This window comes from Antechinus flavipes, chromosome 4 (genome assembly GCF_016432865.1).
Source record: "Antechinus flavipes isolate AdamAnt ecotype Samford, QLD, Australia chromosome 4, AdamAnt_v2, whole genome shotgun sequence".
NCBI classification, from domain to species: Eukaryota; Metazoa; Chordata; class Mammalia; order Dasyuromorphia; family Dasyuridae; genus Antechinus; species Antechinus flavipes.
In genome coordinates, this window is record NC_067401.1 from 18,379,932 (window position 1) to 18,404,318 (window position 24,387).

The 24,387-nt window shown below is 45.3% G+C and overlaps 1 protein-coding gene across 4 annotated transcripts in view; it reads left to right on the forward strand.

The window, feature by feature from the left end:
• GTF2IRD1 (GTF2I repeat domain containing 1) overlaps window positions 1-24,387 on the forward strand; it is a 206,019-nt gene that overhangs the window by 140,727 nt on the left and 40,905 nt on the right. For all 4 annotated transcript variants that reach the window (XM_051991956.1, XM_051991955.1, XM_051991957.1 and 1 more), the window contains exons 20-22: window positions 4,053-4,136; window positions 7,448-7,631; window positions 8,203-8,231. In XM_051991956.1, the coding sequence (XP_051847916.1) occupies window positions 4,053-4,136; window positions 7,448-7,631; window positions 8,203-8,231 (297 nt within the window). The remainder of the gene's footprint in view (window positions 1-4,052; window positions 4,137-7,447; window positions 7,632-8,202; window positions 8,232-24,387) is intronic.

Genomic DNA, 24,387 nt, shown 5'->3' on the forward strand with positions numbered 1-24,387 from the left:
CCAGGTATATAGGTATATAAAGTAGGTATACAATTCATTTTACGCCACCCCAGGTATGTAAGTGTATAAAAATAGGTAGACATTTACAAATCAAAATTTTGTGACCCCTATATTCATTTATGCAACCCCATATGGGGTCACGACCCCCAGTTTAAGAAGCTTTGGTTCAGAATATGGTCCTGGGGATCAGCTTTCTACTGTCCTAGAAAGAACCTCACTAATTCAAGGGGTTAACTGTGGAAATAGGAGTTATTTGACCATGGCAACCTAGGAAACAGAGGATTCTACAAAAGAGCTCCCGATCCACTTCTTCAGTGACAATGGCAGTAAAGGGTCAGAGGATGCTAAGAATCACGTTATTTTTAGGCCATCCATAAAACATTAATTTAGCCATTAGTATTCTGATTGGGAGATCTTTGCCTAATGACCAGGGAGTTGACATACTCTTGGAAGTACTAAACCGTATAAATATTAGCCTTCTCGCTATAAGCCAAATCAGAAGTCATAAGGAAGTTGCAGCTAAGTGGAAAGTTGGCTCACACGTGCTTGGAGGGACTCAAAAAGAAGAAAAAAAAAGTTGGCAGAGCTAGATTCATCTTGGAGGCAAAGGCAATAGGAAACATCACTGCAGGAGATCCCTCAGTTATCCCATCATGCATTGCTTATCACAAGCATTTAAAAAAGAACACTGAAAATAAGTTTTGCTCATGAGCCAACATGTGATGTAGAGAATGTCAAGGTAGAGAAATTCTGTGCCGAAATCCATGAAGCCCTTCAAAATAACCCAAGACAGATACCTAGTGACCTCAGTACAAAAAATGAGGATAAACAGGATAGCAAAAAATATGTTGGAAACTATGATTTGGGCATCATAAATGAAAGAGAGCAAAAGCCTATAGACTTGTCGGAAGCCTTCCTCCTATGTGTGATGAACACTCTCCTTTTATAAAGTTCCATTTTTCCAATGAATAAAAATCTGTTTTCTTTCCCTCCCACATATCCCCATTAAAAAAAAAATTAAGTAAAAACCCTACTAACAAATGCACATAATCAAGTAAAACAAATTCCCTCAATGGCTATGTCCCCAAAAAATGTGACATTCTGCATCCAAGTCCATTGCCTCTCTGTCAGGAGGTGGGTCTCGTGTTTCACCATCAGTCCTCTGGAATGGTGATTGGTCATTGTGTTGATGAGAGTCATGAATACTTTCTTTCAGGAGAAAGTTGAAAGACATTCATTGGACATGATGAGCAGCAAACAATGTCATAGAAAACAGAAAATGGACAGCATCATAAAACTATGACTAGGGCCCTCAAGGGCCATCTTGGTCAATGTTATATATATATTTTAGGCAAGAAAGCTGAATGGAGGAACTTACCCAAAATGTCCAGGTAGCAGGCATCAGAGGCAGAATTTGAAACCAGGTCCTTTAACTAAAAAGACAGTGTTCATTTCCCGCACTACATGGCCTCTTCCGAGGAAGAAAATAGCTGGTTTCCATAAATGTTTGTGGAATGAGTGAAGGAGAAAGTAATTTCTAAATTACCTCTCTTTATGCAATCAGATCATTGCCTCATTATAGCAAATGTCAAAATTAGTCTCAAATTTAGAAGAAAGAATAAATACAGAAAGCAACCATTGCATGCAAATTACAACTGCTCTATCCTGACCTATTTGAACAAACACAATGCTGAAAAAGGGATAAAGAACAAAACATTGACACCAATTACTATCCTTTCCTACAAAAATTAAACCAATGTAAGTTGCTTTTCACAAGGAAGAATCCAAAGGAATTCAGAAACCACCTCAATCAGAAAACACTTAATTTTGGCAAAACAGAGATGAGGCAGCCAGCCGTAACACCTGTTTAAAATAGAAATTTATCTGCAAAATATTTAGAAGGCAGAATAGAAGATCATGAACTGCAATGATTCATAGAGCAAAAGAAGTACTAAGAGAGATGAGACTGCAAAAATCTTAGCATGAAAGTAACATAAGCCAGGTTGTTTCATGACCATCTATAGATGAAACTGAAATGAGAGAAGCAAACAAAAAGCAATCAATAAACATATATAATATATATATATAGACACACATATATACATATGTGCATATAAAAACAGATACACACACATATATATAAAATAGATATTTAGATATACACACACTCTATATGTATATAAAATATAGATATACATATACACATATAAAATATAGATATACATGCCACACAAACACATATATAGTGTCTAATATGTTCCAGGCACCGTGCTTTACAAATATTGTGTCATTTGATCCTTATAACAACCATAGAAGATAGGGGTTATTATCCCCATTTTACAGGTGAGGAAATTGAGGCAAACAAATGATGTGATATATCAGAATCAGAGCTAGTAAGGTTAGCTTTTAATTCATCTTCCTGACCCCAAGCACAGTCACTGTACCACCAGCTGCGACTCATACAGGAAAGGAAAAGATTAAATTCCTGCCTTCACAGAGCTTAATGTCATTCTAATAGATAAGACCAGGGTTATAAATTTGTACTGGAAGGAACCTTAGAAGTCACCGAGTCCAGCTCCCTCATTTCACAGAGGAGGAAGCTTAGTCCCATAGAAGTGAAGTAACCCACTGACATCCAAGGCAAGATTCAGACCTCGGTCTTCCCTGACTCCAACACTATCCATTACCCTGGAGGTGTCACACTCCAGGTTCCCCTCCCACCCCGGTGCAAAACTCCAAAGTTTGGCTCAAACTGATTTAAAATGGAATGGAAGAATGTTTAATATTAATAAATACAAATATAATCCAAATAAGGTTAATTTTCATTTTTCTAAGTTAATATGCAACTCACAGGAATCCATTTTTATTTGAATTTGCCACTAACTATTCCAATGAATAAATTTTTGTTTTCTCTCCCTCCCACATACTCCCATTAAAAAAAATTTTTTTTTAAGGAAAAAACCCTACTAACAAAAGCACATAATCAAGCAAAACAAATTCCCTCAATGGCTCTGTCCAAAAAAAAAAAAAAAAGTGACATTCTGCACCCCAAGTCACCAAGAATAACAGAACTATAAAGTATTAAACTGTGGCTAGTGAGGAGAGACTCTAGTAACTAAGAAAAGGGTCATGGATTGAGCCCAAATACCACCTCCTCCATGAAGCTATCCTTGATCACCCCTATCTCAGACCTCTTTTAATCCTCCACACTACCTATCAACCGGCCAATCAGACATGAAGCACCTACTGTCTTAGGGCTGGGGAGTCTAACGACAAAGTGATCCTTGCCCTCACGGAGCTTAGATTCTCATAAAAAAGTCGTGTATAGATACAGATCCCATGCAAAGCGATATAAAGTAATATCTTTTAATCCATGATTTTGTATGATCCTGAATTTTGTATCATTTTCTAACCTGGGCTTTATCTCCCCTCAGTGTTGTCTCAGAGCTCTTTGTTCTCCCCCCATCCATAGTACCTAGCACAGTGTGGAACATAGGATATTCCTCAGTGGAATACCATTGAGTCCCTCCCCCTGCCTCTCTACAGGAGAGCACTGTGACATTCTAGATTTTTCCCTCCCAGGCAGTTATCCAGCCCTTGCTAACTCTCCCCAGAATTCACTTGCCATTTGTCATGTCAAGCAGCAGGTGTGGAGATGAAAATGCCCGGGCTGCATTTTCACTCATCTCTACCCTCGATCTAATAAAAACTGATCCCTTGAGCATGAGAGATGAGGGAGAGGGGGCTCACATGCCCCTTCTTTGTGCATCTCTTCCTCAGGGGCTCATTTCTTAGTCTGGGGGCCAGCCAAATGCCAGAAGCATTCCTTTCATCAGATTTGCGACTGCTTCGACATTCGTGAGCTTCTTAAGGAAAAGGACATTTTCTGTTTAGATTTTTTTTTTTTTGAAGGGCTCCGAATGGCCCACTCCAGAGATCTGTTAATTGCCAGAGAAGGAGTTTCCTATAATTAGAAAATCATATTACTTAAAAGTCACCAAGTGCCTTTTAATTTAACAGCCCAAATCCATAATCATCTCTTTCCTTTGCAGAAAATTATGATGCCAGGCTCTCACGGATAGACATCGCGAACACACTGAGAGAACAAGTCCAGGATCTGTTCAATAAAAAATATGGTGAGCCTTGGTGGAAGGAGGGGCTCTGGGGAGGGGACGGGGACAAAAGGAGTGTGGGGAAGTGATGAGGCGCCTCTTGACTTTGACATCGCCCAAGAGAGGGCTAAGCTACTTGTGTCCTTTTGCTCAGGATAAGAAAAACCTCCCAGATAGGATGATGTTCCTTCCTAAAGGAGAGCACTTAGAGACCAAATAGGCTATTTAATCCACCAGCTTTTATTAACTTCTTATGAAAAAAGGAAAAGGAAAGAAGGAAAGAAGGAAGAAAGGAAGAGGAGGGAGAGAGGAAGGAAGAAAGGAAGGAATGAGGAAGGAGGAAAGGAAAGAAGGAAGAAAAAGAAAAAGAAGGAAAGGAGGAAGGAAGGAAAGAAAGAAAGGAGAGTGGAAGGGAGGAAAGGAAAGAAGAAAAAAAGAAAAGAGGGAAAGAAAGGAGGCAGAAAGGAAGGAAAGAAAGAAGGAATGAAAGAGGTAGGGCAAAAAGAAGGAAGGAAGGAAAGAAGAGAAGGAAAAAGAAAGGAAGGAAGGAATTCAAATCCATTTACATATAAAAGCGCAAAGATAGTCCTGCCCTCAAGGAGCTTATGTTCTAATGAAACAAGACTGCACATATCTGAGAAAGATGGCCACAGTGACTCCAAGCCACAGTGGAGGAGATTGACCCCTTCTTTCCAGAAGAAATGGCAGCATGGATTGGATGAGGATCCCAGAGAGAGAGCAGCAGAGTGTGAGAAGCCAAGAAGACCATAAGGGAACGTAGAGTGGAGGCCAGCCTAGTGGGCTATGGGAGTCCCTCACCAATCAGGGCATTAGGGACCACAGACGGACCCCAACATCCCTGCCTGTGGAACATCAGAGGTTCCCTGCAGCCACACATTTTCTATGGGAGAACACGGAATGCTACAAACATGTATCTGTGTATTACCTCTGCTATATCCTAGCTGTGGACCTAGGGCTTGAGGTTGCCTTCTCTGACCTCAGGCTCTTCTTCTCACCCAAGGTCACAGTCTCAGAGGTGTCAGAGCTGCAGGGATCAGATGGGCTCCAAGGCCTTTTCCTTGGAATATACCTTTTCGGGTATAAGTTCTCTGAAGCTACAAATTTAGGCAAAACCCTTAATACCTCTGAAATATTGAAACATAGTGGCAGATTGTTGTTTAGATCTTTTCATTCTTTGTGACCCCTTTTTGGGTTTTCTTGGCAAAGAGTGTTTTGACATGTCCGTCTCCAGCTTATTTGACCTATGAGGAAACTGAGGCACTTGCCCAGGGTCACACAGCTAGGAAGTATTAGAGGCCGGTTAGAATTCAGATCCTCCAAACTCCAGAACCTACACTCCATCACCTGGCTGCTTCATCTTAAAAATGACAGCAATAGTAACTTAGCACCATACCTGGCACATAGTAGGTGCTATATAAATACTTATTCCCTTCCCTAAAAGATAGCATGATGTGGTAGAGAAAGCTAGCCTCAGAGTCAGTATTCATTTGTAAGCATTTTGAGGGCAAGAACTGCCTTGTGCCTCTTTTTTGAATCACCAGCACTTAGCAGAGTGCTTGGCACACAGTAGGTACTTCCTAAATGTTTGTTGACTGATTGGCCCCGTTGGAAATCTCACCTGTGACTTTGTGACTCTGGGTAAATCATCCCTCCTCTCAGTGATCCCGGTGCCCCATTGTTCTTACCTGTGGAGATCATTTCACCAGACCATGCTGTATCTGATCCCACTGATTCTACATAAAATAAATAGAAACAACAACTGCCATCAAGTCCCGCTATATCCCGGTGTAGGGAGGGGGTGTCTCAGTAGAGACCCACTCCCATCTCCGACCTTTGGGGAGCATTTCTGGAGCCAGCTAACCCACCCTTCATTTTACAGAAGAGGAAACCGAGACCCAGAGAAATGATTGATCCATACAGATAAGAAATAGAATAGCTAAGATTTGAACTCAGCTCCTTTGACCTGTTCCTTTCCACCATCCGGGTTGTGTTTTGTTTCTCTGCTTTTCTGGATACTTTCCTCTTGTGTCTTCTTCACAATACACTTTTCCAGGTGTCCAACTTCCTATTATAATGTTTGTGGCGTCAGCAAGCCATGACACCGGCCTGGGAAGCAGCTGCTTCTTAAAACATTTGGTACCTTGACGTTTTGTCACAGAGATGCCCCTGAGACACACGGATCCTCCCTCTGGGTTTCTTTACCTCGTTCCTCCCTGGGTTGTTATGAAGAGTAAACAAGAGAATATCTGTAAAGCACTAAACACATAGTAGGCGCTTAATAAATGCTTGTTCTCTTCTTTTTCCTCCCCCTCTGTTCAACTCTAATGTCTCTGGCCCTGGAGCCCCATACTTACCTTCATTTTCATGTAGGCCCCTTCCTACAAATTCATGTCCACCCATGTGCCCCTGTCCACATACATACTTCTGCTGACACACACACACACACACACACACACACACACACACACACACACACATACACACACATCCTTAAGTACCTCTATGGACTTATTTTTTCAGCATTTTTAACAATAGTATTTTATTGTTACATGCAAATACATACAAAGATAGCTTTCAGCATTTGCCTTTGCAAAATGTTGTATTCCAATTTTTGTCCCTCTCTCCCCTTCCCAAGGCAGCAGGTGATCCGATATAGGTTAAACATGTTTATTCTAAATATGTCCTAAACACACTTCCATATTCATCATCCTGAACAAGAAAAATCAGCTCAAAAGGAAAAAAACATGAAAAAGAAAAAAAACCGAGCAAACAAACAATAAAAGATAAAAAACTATCCACAGTTTGATCCACAGTATCCATAGTTATCTCTTCGAATGTAGATGGCATTTTTCATCCCAAGTCTATTAGAATCACCTTGAATAACCTCATTATGGAAAAGAGCCAAGTTATATGAACCCATTTTCATCCAGAAGAATATCAGCTCCTTAGGGCAGGGACTTTTTCGCTTTTGATTTTGTAACCCCAGCACCTAGCCCATAGTAAGTACTTAATAGATGCTTGTTTATTAATGGATCAGTTGTTTTAGTAAATGCATGGAATAAATTGTTTTAATAAATACATAGTCCAGTGAATGGAGAGATGGCCTTAGAACCAGGAAAACCAAGCAGATCTGACTTTTGGACTGTGTGATTCTTGAAACTACTTGACCCCAGGAAACACTCTTAATTTGCCGGGTCTGGTTCTGTTCTGCATTGAGAGAAGGAGCTTTCTTATCAAGAATTTCCCCTCTCCTGTTGACATCATTGTGGATTGGATTGATTGATGGTCAAATGTTTCTCTCTTTTGTTTTCTAGGGGAAGCACTGGGCATCAAGTACCCTGTCCAAGTCCCCTACAAGCGGATCAAAAGTAACCCTGGCTCTGTGATTATTGAGGGGCTTCCCCCTGGAATCCCCTTCCGGAAACCCTGCACCTTCGGCTCCCAGAACTTGGAGAGGATACTTGCAGTGGCTGACAAGATCAAGTTCACGGTTACCAGGTACCTCCTCTTAGAAGGGAGGGAGGGCTGGGAAGGGAGACCACCAAGGAGAGAAGGAAGCAGTTTCCACCCAGCTCTATTGAGATATGTCAGGAACCAGTTGAGGGGCTTATCCTTGGGACATCCAGTTCCAACCTCAACCAGAAGAGATGATGAACACTTCCCCTCCTTTTAGAACAGCCATCCATTAAATGGGCGGCCCCAATTAAATGGCAGCTCCCAATTTATTAAAGAGTCAAAGACAAAATCTCTTCCTTGTCCCCTGATCATCTCCCTCCTTCCCTCTCAATAGGATACAGCCTCTATTAAAAGCTCAGAACCATGATATAAATATCTGAGGAAAGGAAAAGGAGAGAAAGGGAGATGCCTTTGAGGATCAGGCCCCAGGAAGGGCCTGATTCCAAGAGGTTTCATGATTCTCTTTGAAATATTCTAGTATTTCTTTTTTCCCTTTTTTAAAAATACTTCAGAAGGCCCATTGAACCTCCCCTTCACCCAGACAAGTTGCTGTTAGGGTTTGTCTTCTGTTTTTCTACATACTCTAATATTTCATTTTTTATTTCTTTTTCAGGCCTTTCCAGGGACTTATCCCCAAACCGGGTAAGAGCTCACAATCAATCAATAACTATTTTATTCAGTGCTTACTGCAATAACTATTTTATTCAATGCTTACTAAGTTCTTGGTCCCGGGGAGACAAAACTCAAAAGCATCTTGTGAGTTTATATTCTAATGTTGGAGATGATACGTAAAAATACATCTACTGACAAGACACCTACAGAGTAGATGGAAGGGGATCTCAGAAGGAAAGGTCTTGGCAGTTGGGGGTCCCGGGAGGGCCTCCCACAAAGGATGATTTAGCGGAAAACTTGGTCATAGCTTAGTTCAAGGATCCTAGCCATGCGTCTGACTCAGTTTTTCTTAAAGAATTGGCCAAGCCTTCAGGAAGGTGAAGGGCACCAAACAAGGGCATCTGTGGCCTTCTTCATCCTGCTGGCCAGAGGTCCAGTTCATGGGTTGTTTCTCCTCCTCCTAGCTAATCCCCTTAGGGCCATCTCCCCCCACCTTGGCATCTCCCCTACAAAGGGCAGAGAGGGAACGCGAACCTCAAGTGGGCTTTGGGGGCCCATTCGTTAGCCGTGGTGAAAGGTCGGGTTGCCCAGACAGCTGTTCTTTGACCTATTGGGATGCTCTGCTGGGGAGATTCCAGACTGGATCTGAGACAAGTCGGGTTAGAACATTTCTTAAAGATTTGCAGCTTTTCTGCCTCTAGACATCTTGTAGCCCTTAGCTGCCTGCAAAGTGTTGCCAGGTGGGAGTCCCATTTGAATACATGGATAAGAGTCATTTGCCGTGTTATTGACAATTCAGAGGAAATGAAGGGAAGTCGGGAGGCCCCCGCTCCGTGCTCCCTCCAGATGTTCCCCAGATGTGATGTGTCAGTCTCCTTTGGCAGTTTGTGACTGTCTGCCCCTGTGCAAACTGGAGCCTCTCAAGACTTAGATTAACCTTTACCTTCCTCCACACGGGACAGCAGAAATGTCACACTGGCTTGACCAGAAAGGTCCCTCCAATTCTGGGACCGGCCTCTGATAGGACATCCCAGAGATGGTTTAGCAGAGATCCAGATGATGGCTGTCTATGCATTGGATGAGTTTGTAAATTCTGTCTTTTTTTTTTTTTTTAAATCATCTTAATTTCCCAATCAATTTCTATCAAGTGGCCATCTATGCGTTGGACAAGTTTATAAATTATATCTTTTTTTTCAAATCATCTTAATTTCCCAATCGATCTCTTTCCCCTCCTTCATCCAGAGAGAAACCACTAATCATGAGGAAAACAAAAGAAATAGAAAGACATCAAAACAAAACAAACCCTTTTTTGGGAAAATTAACCATCAACTGGGGCACTAGATGGCGCTGTAGTGGATAGAACCCTAGGTTGGGAGTCAGGGGAAGATAAGACTCTGGGGGACTGTAAGCCATCACAGGGCCCTCCCTAGCCATTTTTCCAATGGCTAGCAAATAACCCAGAGGACTATGGTCATTTAAAATAGCAAAATAAGATAGTCTCAGTAGCAGATAATGCTGGAAGGGTTCCCCTGATGTCCTTCCCCGGTCCATTAGTCTCAGTAGCACAGATGATGCTGGAAGGGTTCCCCCGATGTCCTTCCCCGGTCCATTTCTTCTTTCCGACATAAACTCAGTAACCAGGGTAAGAAGGTCATTTGTATCCCTCCCAAAACGGCCCAAGCCCTTCTCTTACTCTAGAGTCCACCTCTCTTGGCAGTTCAGCACACCCCAGGAGCTCTGGCATCCTCATAGATCCACAGTTGGAAAGGATCTTGGAAGTCTTCTCATTAAACCTCCAGCCAGGACCAGAATTTCCCAGAGAGCCTCCCCAGCAGGGAGTTAGCCAGCCTGTATCTGAACAATTCCAGTGAGAGAGCGTTTGCTCGCCTCTTTTAAAAGAAACCTAGTCACCTTTTGGATGGCTCCAAAAGGCTTCCTTACCTTAGGCCTAAATCTGCCTCTAATTTCTAGGCTCGTTCTCCTTTTGGCAACTGCAGAGATATTTCTTAGCAAAGTACTATTTGCTAAACTCTGAAGACATTATGACAAGGGAAAAAATCTTCTCTTAAAGAGCTTTCATGCTTGTGGAAGAGAATGTAAGACATGGTCAGAGTCCTACAGACATTTATTGAATACCTACTATGTGCCAAATCCCATGGTAAATTCTGAAGAGATTATGACAAGGAAATTAATCTGCTCTTAAGGAGCTTTCATGCTTGTGGAAGAGAATGTAAGACATCGTCAGAGTCCTACGGACATTTATTAAATACCTACTATGTGCCAAATCCCATGGTAAATTCTGAAGAGATTATGACAAGGAAAGAATCTGCTCTTAAGGAGCTTTCATGCTTGTGGAAGAGAATGTAAGACATGGTCAGAGTCCTACGGACATTTATTAAATACCTACTATGTGCTAAATCCCATACTAAATTCTGAAGAGATTATGACAAGGAAAAAATCTGCTCTTAAGGAGCTTTCATGTTTGTGGAAGAGAATGTAAGAGATGATCATAGTCCTTCAAATGTCTTTCACTAACAAGCATTTATTAAGTACCTACTATGTGCCATGCTAATCTCTGAAGAAATTATGACAAGGAAAGAGTTTGCTCTTAAGGAGATTTCATGGTTGTAGAAGAGAATGTAAGACATGGTCACAGTCCTTCAAAAAGCTTCTGAAATAAGTGAGAGACAAAATAAAGCATGAGAAAATTCATTTGATGTTGCCCATTCTGTCCTCATAATAACAATTTAAGGGCTACAAAGTCCTCACATCCTAATCGGAATGGTCTGATTATTCCTCTTCCTAGATGCAGAATTTGACCTAAAGTACATTAGCTTTAGGAATAGACATGGAAACAGAAACATACTTCAACCATCAAAGAAATTGGGGCTCTTTCATCAAGAGAAAACCTTGGGGGAATGGAGAATGATAGCTTCAGAATTCTCAAAGGCCATCGCATAAAAATCAGGCTTGTTTCATTTGGCCCCTCATTTTCCAGACCAGGAAACCGAGACTTATGGGGAGATGAACTTACTCATCTAAGGGACATATAGCTAGTAATGATCTTCTGGATACCTCTCTTTCCACTGGGCATCTTTATTCAGAAATGAATCAGAGCAGTCTTTGAATTTCCTTCTTGTTTCTGAAATTCAGCATCTGTAGTTTCTGTGTCTTCCTTCTGTCTTGCTAGAAACATTAGGCTGAAATCTGGTTTTGAATGAGAGCGTGTCTGGGTGCACATGGGTATATGTATGTCAGCATTTTATTGCATTTTCCTTTATTTTGTTAAATATTCCCCAATTCCATTTTAATTGGCTCAGGCCACACCCAGGAGTCTTGCAGGCTGGGGGCCACATGTTTGATACTTCTACTATAGGCAAGGGAAGTACAAAGCCATAGACCTTCCATGCTGTTATTCAAAGTCTTTTCTGGATTTTCAAGTTGTTCTACTAGACAAGAGTGCAGTTGGTTGAACTCAAAGCTGGTTGAATGACTGTGCCCAGAGAGCCGTCATGGTTCAATGTCGCCTTGGCGGGGGGCGGGGGCGGGGTCTTTGGTAGAGTTCCACAGGGATCTAATCTTGGCCTGAAATGTCCTCACAATTAAAGCTGTCCCCAAGTGGATTGTGCTACTTTGATAGGTAGTGAGTTTCCTGTCAGTGGAAAACAGTAAGAAGAAGACAGCTAAGTGGGGCAGTTTCCTTTGCTGTAATATGACTAGATTGGATCTAAATGTCTCTAAGTTGCTTTCGGGTCCTGACATTCTATGGAACAGAATCCATGCTTAGCCCTAGAGAATTTAACTTTATTCTTATCGACTTGGATAAAAGCAGAGATGATGTGTTTGTTCCATTTGCTGATGATATAAAGCTGGAAGGACTTGCCAGTGTTCTGGGTGAGAGCCAGGATCCAAAAAGATATTGACAAGCTGGAGCATTGGGCTAGATGGAGGGTAAATGGATCAATGGAAAGTCTCCTTCTTGGGCTCAAAAAATCAATGTCGCCAGTTCACGATGGAGGAGGTGTGGTGAGCTAAGGGTGCATCGGGAAAATGTCTTAGGCTTTAAGTACAAAACGGGCCAAGGGGCTGATGCAGCAGCTCATGTAGAAGAGCCGTGAGTCCTTCAGAAATAGGGAGGGGACGGTCCCTCTGTAATTTAGACCCCGTCATCAGGTGATTTCTGGGATCGATTATGGGCCCTTGTTTATGGAAAACATCGATAAGCTAGAGCGGGCAGAAAAGAGCCATAAGGATGGACCTGGGCCTCCAGATTCAGGAAAATGGGGTTGTTAGGACTAGGAGAAAAGGCTTCAGTCTTCCACTTGTTAAGTGAAAAAGCTGAGATTGTCCCCAGAGCGCAGAGCTAGACGGAACTTGCAAAAGAAAGCAAATGTAAGCTCAACTTGAGGAGGGAGGGAGACCTTCTTGACAGTTCAAGCTGTCTGGAAGTAAAATGGGTTGCTTTGAAAGGCGGTGAGATCCCCATCCCTGAAGGAAAATCTCCTGTAAAGGTTGCTTTGAGGAGATTCCCCTTCATGTGGGAGTTTGCTAGAGATTCCCTCCAACTCTCATAAATTCTGCAATTCTGTGACTAGGAGGATCTGGACTCGGTGGGTCAGACAGAGCACCCTCACTCAACACAGACTCAGCTAAAGAGCTCCCTACCCACCATCTCCTTCCTTGGGCATCAGAGAGCGTAGCAGTCCCTCCATGGGCCCACCATGAGTCCGTGGTGGATCTGTCAACACGAGGGGCAGCCAGCAGACGGGATAAGCTCATGGCCAAAGGCCCTGGGTCCTCGTGCTGTCGCTGAACTGTGTGACCTTGGCCATCACTCCTTCGTGCTCCCTGGGGTATTAAATGCAGAGTTTGGACTAGGTGGTCTCTGGGGCCTTCATCGGACACATCATGATTCCAGCTAACTAAGTAACACAAAGCAGTCTCCCTGAGCTGGACACCAGGTCCCTCTGTCCCGTTCCCAGGCCTTCCACGTGGAAGCGAGGGACCGTTAGCTGTAGCCCTGTTAATAAACTAGGATGGGCAGTGTTCTTTAATCAAGCAGCCTGTTCCCTCGCTCTGCTTATTTCCTATTATCTGACATCACTGGGCACGTGGGAACAAGCCATCAGCCAGGATGGGGCCAGATGAGCCCTGGATGGGGATGACATGAGCCTTTCTGCCCTTGCCGAGCCCGGCAAGTAAGGATGGGAGCACCAAGGAGGCTGGGTGGTGAGTGGCTAGGTCTCAGGTCAGGAAGGTCCAGGGTTCAAATCCAGCCTCAGCATACTTACTAGCTGTGTGTTCCTAGGTGAGTCACTTATGTTCTGTGTGCCTCAGTTTCCTCAACTGTAAAATGATCATACTACCTAAGATTGTTTTAAGGATCAAAGGAGATATGTGTAGAGTGCCTAGCACATAGTAGGTGCTATATAGATACTTATTCTCTTCCCCATTGAACTAGGGGTCAGGAAACCGATTTGCTGTGTGACCTTATTCTGGCAAGCCACGTGCCCTCTCTGGGCCTGAGATAATCCGGCCTTCTCTGCTGGTGTAGGGATCAAATGGGGTTGCATGTGAAAGGTCATCCTCCTTCCCTTTAAATGAGTTAAGCAGTCAGGGGAGGGGAGAGCCTGGGACAGTCAGAGAAGGTGTCATGTAGGAGCCAAGATAGTAATTGGGCAGGACTTGGAGGAGAGCAGAAAAGGAAGAAGGACTCTCAGTCAGAGGGGCGGGAGAAATGGGAGGAAATCAGAGTCCTACTGAATGAGAGACCCTCAGCAAGTAGCAGTAATCATTGCAAAATACCAAGAGGCCCAGTAGTGGTAGTAATTAACCCAATTAATACAAAATAGAAATGATCAAGAGGAGGAGGAAGATGCTGGGCTTGGGAAAAAGCAGAGAATATGCTGCTTCCGGCCCGGGTGCCACGTCCGCCCCAACTGGTCACAGTGGCCCCTGGGCAGCTCTGTGCTCCTGCCAGCTTCCGACCCGTTTAGGGCGCCCGTGGCTCTCTAGTACGTCTGAGATGACGGCATCTTTTGGTCACTCTCAGCCGGATGCGCTTTGCTTTTGTTTCATTCATTAATTCCTCCTTTCAGTCCTTTTTTGCTATTAATGAGCCCCCCGTGGGTGGTCAGCACAGTCCTAGGCACTGTGGGGGGTTTACAACTGTATAAGGCAGAGAATCTCCCTGTGGGAGAACTTTGCCATTCAGGGGGAGACGGGGAGTCCGTAGCGATAAAAGGCCAGACAGGAGTGTTTTTTCCCCGGGGCCGAGGGATGACGACCCGCTGGCTCTGCGTGGTGGGTGTCGGTCAGATAGAAGACTCTGGAAGGTTGTCATGACCTCTTTCTCATGTCTGGACCCTGTCCCATGGAACAGGGAATAAGATGTGTTTTCTGGGGCCCCGGAGGGCAGAACCAAGTTCCTGGGGTGGGCCCAGGCGGCCATTTTCTGACCTCTGGAGCGATTCAGAAGTGGAATGGCTTCCTCAGGGTGGCGGTTGCCCCTCCCTGGAGGCCTTTAGCCAAAGGCTAAACGCTCCCTTCTCAGCCATGGGGACTCCTTGGAGGATGGATCAGGCCGGAGGGCCTCGGCGCTTCCACCCTCCTCTCGAGTTAGGGAATTCTGACAGGCAGGAGGGGAACAGTGAAAAGGAGGCCAGATTTAGGGTCCGTGGCGCTCTTGGCAACGGACTTCCTCTCTCTGAGCCTCAGTTTCTCCTCATAGAATCACATAAATCACATAAAAAAGACCCCTAGAGCAGTGTCTCTGTGAAGCCCACGGGCCCCTCAGAATCCTGTGTTTAAATGCTTCAGGACAGCTGGGTGGCTCAGGGGGTAGAGCGCCAGCCCTGAAGTCAGTGCAAATCCAGTCTCAAACATTTAACTCTTCCTAGCTGTGTGACCTTGGGCAAGTCACTTAACCCCAATTTCCTTGCCAAAAAAAATAAACGAATAAGTAGAATAAAAGCACAGGGTCGTGTGTAATTGTGTCTGCTGTTTTATAGATTAATCCTAGGACAGAAAAAAGTTTGCCCTGTCTCCTCCCCTCCCCTCAGTAACCATTAAATTAGATGTTCCCTCTGACTGGCACAATCAGGGAAGGCTTCCCAAAGGAGGTGAGCTAGGAGCCAGACTTTGAAGGACGGATGGGATTTGAAGAACAGAAAAAAAGGAGGGCGTTCCTAGAAAAGGGGATGGCGGGTACAGAAGCACAGAGGCGGGCCCAGAGCGTCTCTCAGCCTGGTATGGAGCAGCCTCCTCGGGAGCCCTGGGTCCCTGATCTCCCCATCCTCCGCCCTAGGCCCCTTCCCTCCCGCTTGCTGCTCCCCTCTTCCCCCATCTCGGTCATGTTCTTGAGAGCTCAAAATAAGTGTCCTTTCTCAAGTTTCTAAAGATAATCACGACTCCAGCGCCAGCCACATGCTCTTCCACTTAATTATCTCTCTCTTTCGTGGCTAATTAGGCTGCTCGTAATGATCTCCTTCCCACCTTCCCGGGGAAGGTGCCCGCACTGGGTGGAAGGGGGCCGAGGAAGGCCTTTGTTAGCGAGCGTCCCCCCCGAGTCCGAACAGAATTGATCTTCCTTCTAATTGAGTTACCCCAGAGGCCAGGAAGGAAGAGGGCCGTAAGGCGCTCTGCATCATTTCTCCAGATGGCAGGCCCATCTCCAAGGGCTTTCTCAGTTCTTCCGGCCTTGAGCAGCCATCTCCTGACCCTCCCCCCTTCCCTGGGCTATTATGAGAGCATGGGGCTGGGGGAGGGCGATGGGGCCGGGGTGGCGACCCTCCCTCCGGAGCCTCAGCCGGCTCACAGAGTCCCCGGTCCCCCGGGTTGGAAGGGACCTATCCGGACATGAATTCCCCAAAATCAGTCATGTCACCGTTGCTTGAAGCCCTCCCATGGAGGAATTCGCTTCTTCCCTCCTTTGGACAGCTCAGATTGTCAGGAAGTTGTTTTTCATCCTGGGGCCATGCTTGATTAGTCATCTCAATCGGGTCCAATTCTCTGTGACCCTATTTGGAGTTTTTGGGCAAAGACCCCAGAGTGGGTTTGCTGTTTCCTTCTCCGGCTCGTTTAACAGATGAGGAAACTGAGGCAGAGAGAGTTAACGGACTTGTCCAGCGTCACACAGTAAGTGTCTGAGACCGGATTTGAACTCATGAAGATGAGGCTTCTTGACTCCGATCGATGCCCTTTCCACTAGGGAGCCACCATAGCTGCCCAGTCAGATGAGCTGCAGGGGATTGTACAGACCAACAGGACATAAGGATCCACAGTCTAGAGCTGGAGGGAATCCCATTTTACCCGGAAGGAAACTGAGGCCCAAAGAGAGGTGAAGTGTCTTTGCCTCAGGTCACACTGGTAACATATGGAGGCAAAATCTGAATCCAGATCCCCTGATTACAATTAGTTCCCTAATACGTTTAGAAGAATTGCACATTAGGTTAACTATGTGGTTAACCTATATTGGATTACTTGCCCTCTAGGGGAGGAGGTGGGGGAAGGGAGGGAAAACATCTGGAACACAAGCTTTGCAAGGGTGAACGTTGAAAATTACCCATGCACATGGGGCTCAGCCCCAAAGTCAGAGGACCTGAGTTCGAATCTGTTCTCAGACACTTATCACTTCCTAGTTGTGTGACCCTGGTCAAGTCACTGGACCCCATTGACCTCAGTTTCCCCATCTGGAAAAGGAGCTGGAAAAGAAAATGGCCGACCCCTCCGGTAACTTTGCCAAGAAAACCCCTCCTGGGGCCGGGAAGGGTCTAATGTGACGTCCACGGCCAGAGCGGATAACCTGGGGCCTCTGGGAGGGGAGAGAAGGGCCCCATCAGCTGGAGTTTCTCCCCCAGCCCACCCCAGGTAGCAGAGAAGGTGGGTCTTGAAGGCCCGGGAGAGGAGAAGGCCACGGCTACTGCGAAGGGCTAGGGAATTTTGGGGGTCTAGGGGGGATAGCAGCAGGAAGCGGGTCTGAAACCCGGCAGAAAGCTCAGCAGCGCTCCCATGCTTCCATTTTCTAGGACTCTGCCCAGGGACCTGTGTCTCATCAAATGGAGGCCCGGGGGCTTCCTGCTCCCATAAGCCAGTGGAATCTGAGACCGTCTGGGGCTGGAGGCCGGGGTCTGGGGAAGGCTTAGCTGCTCAGGTCCCCACTTCATCTCCTGCCAGGAATGCAGATGCCTCGCATGCTTGAGGAGGATTTCCAGGGATAGATGTTCCTCCGGCCCCCACCACTGCCCCAGTTAATCCCTCCTTAGAGTCAGGAAGGACTTCTTAACCCAGTTCTCCTTCGCTGCAGCATTAGCCACGAGACCTGAGCTCCCTGTTTATCGGAAAAATGAAACCTCCGGGGTGGCGGCTTCAAAGCCGGCTCTGCGGCCTGCCCGGCTGCCGGATTCCTTCCCTTCCAGGAAGGACTCAGTTTCCTCTTCTGCAAAACTAGGAAGTTGAGCCAGTCCCGGAGGTCCCTGGACAGGGGGTCTTAACTCTTTGAGGTAGGGATCTGAACCCTTTGGGCAGCCTAACGACTCCCCTTCTCAGCAGAACGCTGCAGAGGAGGACAAAGGACCCCAATCCTATTGAAATAGCTATCAAAATATAAATTTTAATAGTACTTTGTTTTTTCCAGATACACGTAAAAATCATTTTCAACATTAATATTTGTATTCTAAATTTTTCTCCCTCCCTCCCTCCCTTAGCTCCCATACCCCAACACAGCAAGTGATTTGATATAGGTTATAAATATATCGGCCTTTTAAACGTATTTCCACATTTGTCACGTTGTGTAAGAAAAATCAGACCGAAAGGGGGAAAAAAAAACATAAGAAAACCCAAAAAACCAAAAAGTGGAAATACTTTGCTTTGACCCACGTCAGCCTCCGTAGTTTTCTCTCTGGATGCAATTGTTATTTTCCGTCCCAAGGCCATTGGGATTGCTTTGAATCATTGCAATAAAATGGACATTTTTTAAAGTTCGTGGACCCCAAGGCAAGACCCCCTCCTCTGTAACTGAGCATGGGATGGGGGAGGAGAGAAGGTGACTCAGCACCCAAATAAGTCATCTGCCTCCTCCGGCCTAGGTTTCTCCTGCCCCACCCCAAGGCTTTCTAGAATTGTGTCCCGGGTGTTCATTTGTCCATCCACAGCGTTTGTTAAACAGCTGCCAAGGAGAAAGGATTCTGCTAGTCTGCATGAGGTCCTTGCCTTCCCTTCCTCCTTAAGCGATCTGGGGATGAGCAGAGGAGAGAGGAAGCGAGGTCACAGTGGCAGGAGCCGTCAGCGAGGAAAGGAGACAGAAAATAAAAAGGACCTCCCGTTAGAGAAGAGGAGAGGGACGTTCCTAGTGGGGGCATGGCATGGGCAAAACACTGAGGCAGGAAATCGGCAGCCTTTTCTCCCCATATAGCAGCCTCCTTGGGAGCAGGGGGTGACTTGTGTGAGACAGGCCCTGTCCTCCCAGAAGAATAGGAAGTTCCCAGAATTTGGGGATCTATATGTCAGATCACCTCAGTGTGCCTCAGTTTCTTCATCTGTCAAATGAGCTGGAGAAGGACATGGCCAGCCACTCCAGGATCTTTGCCAAAAAACCCAAATGGGGTCACAAAAAATCAGACACGAATGAAGAAGCACCAGGGACTGATACAAAGACAAGAGCTTGCGTTCTGTGGGGAAGATGTGAATGTGCACAGCTCACTGAATGCAGAGCACGTGTAACATAATTCCAAGTAAAATGGCTTGGGGGTGTTTGGAGGAGTGGAGGAAGAGAAATAAGGCCTGGGGAGCTCAGGGGAGGCCTCCTGTTAGAAGCTGATGCTGGAGCTGAGCTTTGAAGAAAGCTGGAGATTCTAAGAAGAAGCAGGAAGGAGGGAAGGCTTTTCTTGATAGTTTCTGCAAAGGTCGAGACAGCAAGATGACGAGAACAGCAAATATCCCAGTTTGGCTTTAAGAAAAAATGGACGAGGGGGAATAAGATAAAATTGTTTTAAAAGGTAGACTGGAGCCATCCTGGGAAGGACTTGATTTTCTCTTAGAGCAGGAGTTCTGCTCCTTTTTGGAAACGTGGCCCCCTTTGGACAATACCTGCTGGAACCTAGGGACCACTTCTCAGGATTCTGAGAAGTGGTCCTCAGAATCCTGTTCTTTAATGTATAAAGTACAGCATTACAAAGGAAAACTATGTCCAAAGAATGATCGATTTTAAAAAATAAGTTCACAGAGCCCAGATTAAGAACTCTTGTGGATCTAGAGGGAGCTGCAAAAGTTGTGAATATGGAACAATAGGTCCAGACCCGAGTCTTTTTATTCTTCTTTTTATTTATATCTTGTTTTATTCTTTTTTCTTTTATTCTTCTTTTTATTTATATCTTTTGTTTTATTCTTTTTTCTTTTATTCTTCTTTTTATTTATATCTTTTGTTTTGTTCTTTTTTCTTTTATTCTTCTTTTTATTTATATCTTTTGTTTTGTTCTTTTTTCTTTTATTCTTCTTTTTATTTATCTTTTGTTTTATTCTTTTTTCTTTTATTCTTTTTATTTATATCTTTTGTTTTATTCTTTTTATTTATATCTTTTATTTTATTCTTTTTTCTTTTATTCTTTTTATTTATATCTTTTGTTTTTGCAGAACATTCCTCTTGAGTACTGCCTTTCCTGCTTCTCCTCCACTCTCAGCTCCCAAGAGAACATGCCATCTATTGTAACTAAATATTCTTTTAAATTTTTTTTCATTTTTATTAGCTATTCCCCATTAGATTTTTAATATCGAGTTTTTAAAAGATCATGAACTTCAAATTCTCTTGCTTTCTCCCACCCCTCCCCTTTCTCTTGAGAAGGTAATCAGCATATCAATTATACACAAAATTGTGCAAAATCTATTTCCGTATTTGCCTTGTTGCCAAAGAAAATAGACAAAAGCAAGAAAAATAAAGTAACAAAATTTTCTAAGAGAAAAAAACAATTCAGCAAAATCAACCCACACTTTGGGGAGGCAATTGGGGAAGAAAACTGAATTTGAGATCATGAGCGCCCTCCTCCCTCCCCCCCCCATCCTTTGAATCCTGCTTCACTTCTATCTCTTAGATCTTGAACAAGTCAGTTACCATCCGTAAACCTCAGTTTCCTCGTCTGTAAAATGAAATGTTGGACTTAATGACCTTCCAGCTCTATGATCCTATGATAAAAATCAACTAACTCTAAGTGTGTGCGGTATTCCCCATGCAGTGTCTCTTACAGGGGAGGCCCTTTCTCACCCTTCCCTGGGGTCATCCTTGGCCCTTGTAATTACTCTGTGGTCAGTTTCGCTCTTTGCTTCCTCCTTATTTACATTGTTGCGGTCGGCGGTTCTTCTTATTTCACTGGGCCTTGTTCAGTGATATCCTCCCTCGCTTCTCTGAATCCTTGTATTTATCGCTTACTACTATTCAGTAAATGTCCCGCTGCGCTCCCACATCCCAGCTTGTTTAGTCATTATCCAGCTGGGGATGGCCTAGTTTGTGTCTGGCTCTGCTGCGATGTAATAATGTGCCGCTAGGAGGGGGGGGTGATATGTGTGGGTATATGTATTCTGTATGTATGTTTTTGTATGTTTATACACACTCTGGCAACTCTGTGGAGGATGAATTGGGGTAAGGGGTAAAGACACGCTGAACTCGGGAGACCAATTAAGAAACTATTGAAAGATTTCTGCTGCCTCTTTGACAAACCTTCTCCTTAGTAATTTTACCCAACCCCAACCCATTCTCCCTCTCTCTGTCTCTGTCTCTGTCTCTGTCTGTTTCTCTCTGTCTCTGTCTCTGTCTCTCTCTCTCTCTCTCTGTCTCTCTTTCCTCTCTCCTCTCTCTCTCTCTTTCTCTCTCTATCTCTCTGTCTCTGTCTCTCTCCTTCTCTCTGTCTCTCTGTTTCTGTCTCTCTCTCTCTATCTCTCTGTCTCTGTCTCTCTCCTTCTCTCTCTCTCTCTCTCTCTCTCTCTCTCTCTCTCTCCTTCTCTCTCTTTCCCTCCCTCCCCCTCTCCCCCGCCTTTCCCTCTCTCTCCCCCTCCCTTCTTCCCATTTTCCTTCCATATCATGTCACTGACTCCATTCAGGCTCTAAGAGGCGGCTGATGGGGCCCAGCTCGGGTTACGTCCTGAAACCCCAGCAGGTGGTAACCGGGGCCTCCTGATTACAGCGGGGACAGCAAATCCATTTGGTGTGGAGGAGAACCTCCGAGGTTCTCACATTTCAGAGAGCAGCCAGAATGCTGCCGCGATCAAAGAGCTAAGTGGGCTGAAGATGAGAGAAGACGGGCCTGGGATGTCTCAGGTGTCCCTGCAGTGGAGAGCTCACATACCCCAGAGCGGGGCTGGGGCCCTTCCAGCGAGAGGCCGGGCAGTGGAAGGCCTGCTGGGCCTGGACCTTGCCTTAGACCCCCTGTGATCGGGAGCAAGGCGCCCCTTTCTCCGGATCTAAGGGCTTCCTCCGTAACGGGGGCTGCCAGGTATAAATCCAGTCCTCCCTGCGTGGCCAGGGCTGGGCTGACCCCCCACTCCAGGAGACATGAGAAGACACGGAGCAGGCCCTGGGAAGCTTATATTCCCACTGGGGAGACAAGATGGACATAGATAGACTTCCTGAATGTCGGAGCTGGGGGGAAGGAATGTTACCTAATCTGCCCCTTAATTTTCCAGATGAGGAAACTGTGCCCAAAACAGAACCACAGGGCCAGCCCTGACAGAGCAGGATCGAGGCTCGCTTCTCTTGACCCTCACTCCAAGACTCTCTTTTAAAAAGGAAAAAAAGTTTGCTGCCCATTATCTTTTACATCACAATCACTTCCCAGTAGGCCATCCCTCCACGGGACCCTCCTTTGTAACAGAGACAGGCAGCTGGACAAATCAATGAAGGGTATGCAGCGTTCTACACCCATAGTTCCCCACTCCTCTGTCAAAAAGAGGCAGGAGTGTTTTTATCATCTACCCCCCCCCCTCAATGCAGTTGCTGATTATATTGAATTTGACTTCAGATGCTTCTTGGTACTATTTGCGTTTAAACTCTCGTGGTCCCCATACGGGAGCTTCTTTCTGCTTCTCTTCATACAAGTTTTCTCACACTTCCTATCCATGGTTTCGACAGTATAGTCATTAATTAAGAAATATTAAGTGTCTGCTATGTGCCAGGCACTGTGCTAGGCAATAACAATAATAAAACAGTCCCTGCCCTCAAGGAGCTTATATTCACTATAGGGACAGACAGCATGTATATAAGTATATATTTATATTTGTATATAGATTTATTTTTGTTTTATATTTATATATATACATATACATATATATAAATTATATATACATATATATAAATTATATATACATATATATATAAATTAGAAAGGTAGATTTGTAGACAGGAGAGACCAATAACCATCCTCAGCCAATGAGCCCCCATTTTATTTCCAGTTCCAAGACTCCTTCTGTCTAATCGACAATATGTTCCCGTGTGGATGGATATTCTACCCAAAAGCCACCAGTCAGGGGTGTGGAAGTAGGTCAGTTCCAGGACTGTGTTAAACGTCCACAGTTTCCCAGAAACCCTTGGGGTTAGGGGAGAAAGAGGCTCATTCTTCTTGCACTTACCTAGAAGTCTGCAGATCTGGTATCAACTAGAGCAGGGCCTCGGATCCTTGCCTTGACCTGGAATTCTCAGAATCTGGTCCCCGTTAGCGCTGCAGAAAATGAGTCTGCGTGCACTGGTGGTCAGGGACTAGGCTTGAATTCAGGAAGCCTGGGTTCGGATCCCACTTTGGATGTACGAGCCCAGACAAACCACTTGTCCTTGGAGCCGCGCTGTCCCTAGAAGGACTTGGGCTCAGTCACCTCCAAGATGTCCTGAAGTGCTCAGGCTGAGATTTCTGTATAAATTCTGAGATTCTATATAAAAGTTAACCAAGGGCCCAAGGCTAGACTGGTCTGAGGCAGGACGTGACAGACCCTGCAGGGAGACTTCCTGTATGTCTGTGTCCCCTGAGAGACAAAAACCGAGCTCAAGAAATGCGTTTCTGAGATGGAATCGGGTACGCGTGCCAGGCTGCTGGGGGGAGTTTCCCAGTGTAGAGAGTTGCCTGTAGGGTGGGTACCTGACCGCAGGTAATCCGGGAATGCTGGGAAAGTGTCAGGGTCCTCGAGAAGATCATGATGTGATGAAAGGAACTAGAGAAAGCTGGCTCTGATGGAAGAAGAAAATCACAAAGGGTCGAGGTGAGCCAACGTTATGACTTGACCGATAGAAAAATGTTACGCGTTCGTAGGTTGTGTTCCTGCAATGCAACTAGGGTGGGGTGACCGGCGCTTCCTCCCAGGTTGCCAATTTTGGGGGGAGCAGCACCTCTACGTGTCCTTTAGAAGCAGAGAAACAACATAGCTTAGCCTCGAGGCCACCTGGTGTGCAGCGGACGGCTGGGAAGAGGGACGTACTGCCTCTGTATGGGACATCCTTAACCACATGGGACCCCAAACTCAGGTCTTCAAAAACCAGGAGTTACCAGATTTTGAGAATTCTGGGTCGGGGCAAAAATACAAAGCCCTCTCTGCTGAATTCTAGGCACGGGCAAGAATCATTAGAGAAGGAGCTTCCTCCACTGACAAAAATCTCAAACCAGTCCGGATCCCCAAAGGAAAAGAAAACAAAAACAATTGGTTAAGGGGTAGAGTTCGCCAGCCCCCCCCCCGTCCCACCGGGCCCTACCTGGCCACTGCCTCCCTGCTCCCGAGATATCGGGGAGCTCCCGGCCCCTCCTCACACATGAGGGAAAGCGCTGGATCTAACGGCAGGCAGGATGTGGGCCGGACACAGCCTCTGCCGCTTACTGGCTGGGTCACCATGGGCAATTATATTCATCTCTCTGAGCCTCAGTTTCCCCATCTGTGAAATGGAACTAATGAAAATGCCCATTGTTATGCTGAGAATCATGGGAAATAATGTATCTGAGGTGCTTTGAAGAGTTTTTGGGAAGCCTGAGAGTAAAGGATTGGGAAGCAGAGAGGCTGGATTCAAATCCTGCATCATTTTGGTGAATTTGCTTCATCTCGCTAGGCCTCAATTTCTCTATTTGCACAATGAGAGGGTCTGTCCCCCGTCCAAATCTGTGGTCCTATAAGTTTCCTCTGAAGCCCCTTTCAGGTCAGGATCTGAGCTCGCCTTCAAGGCCTCCCT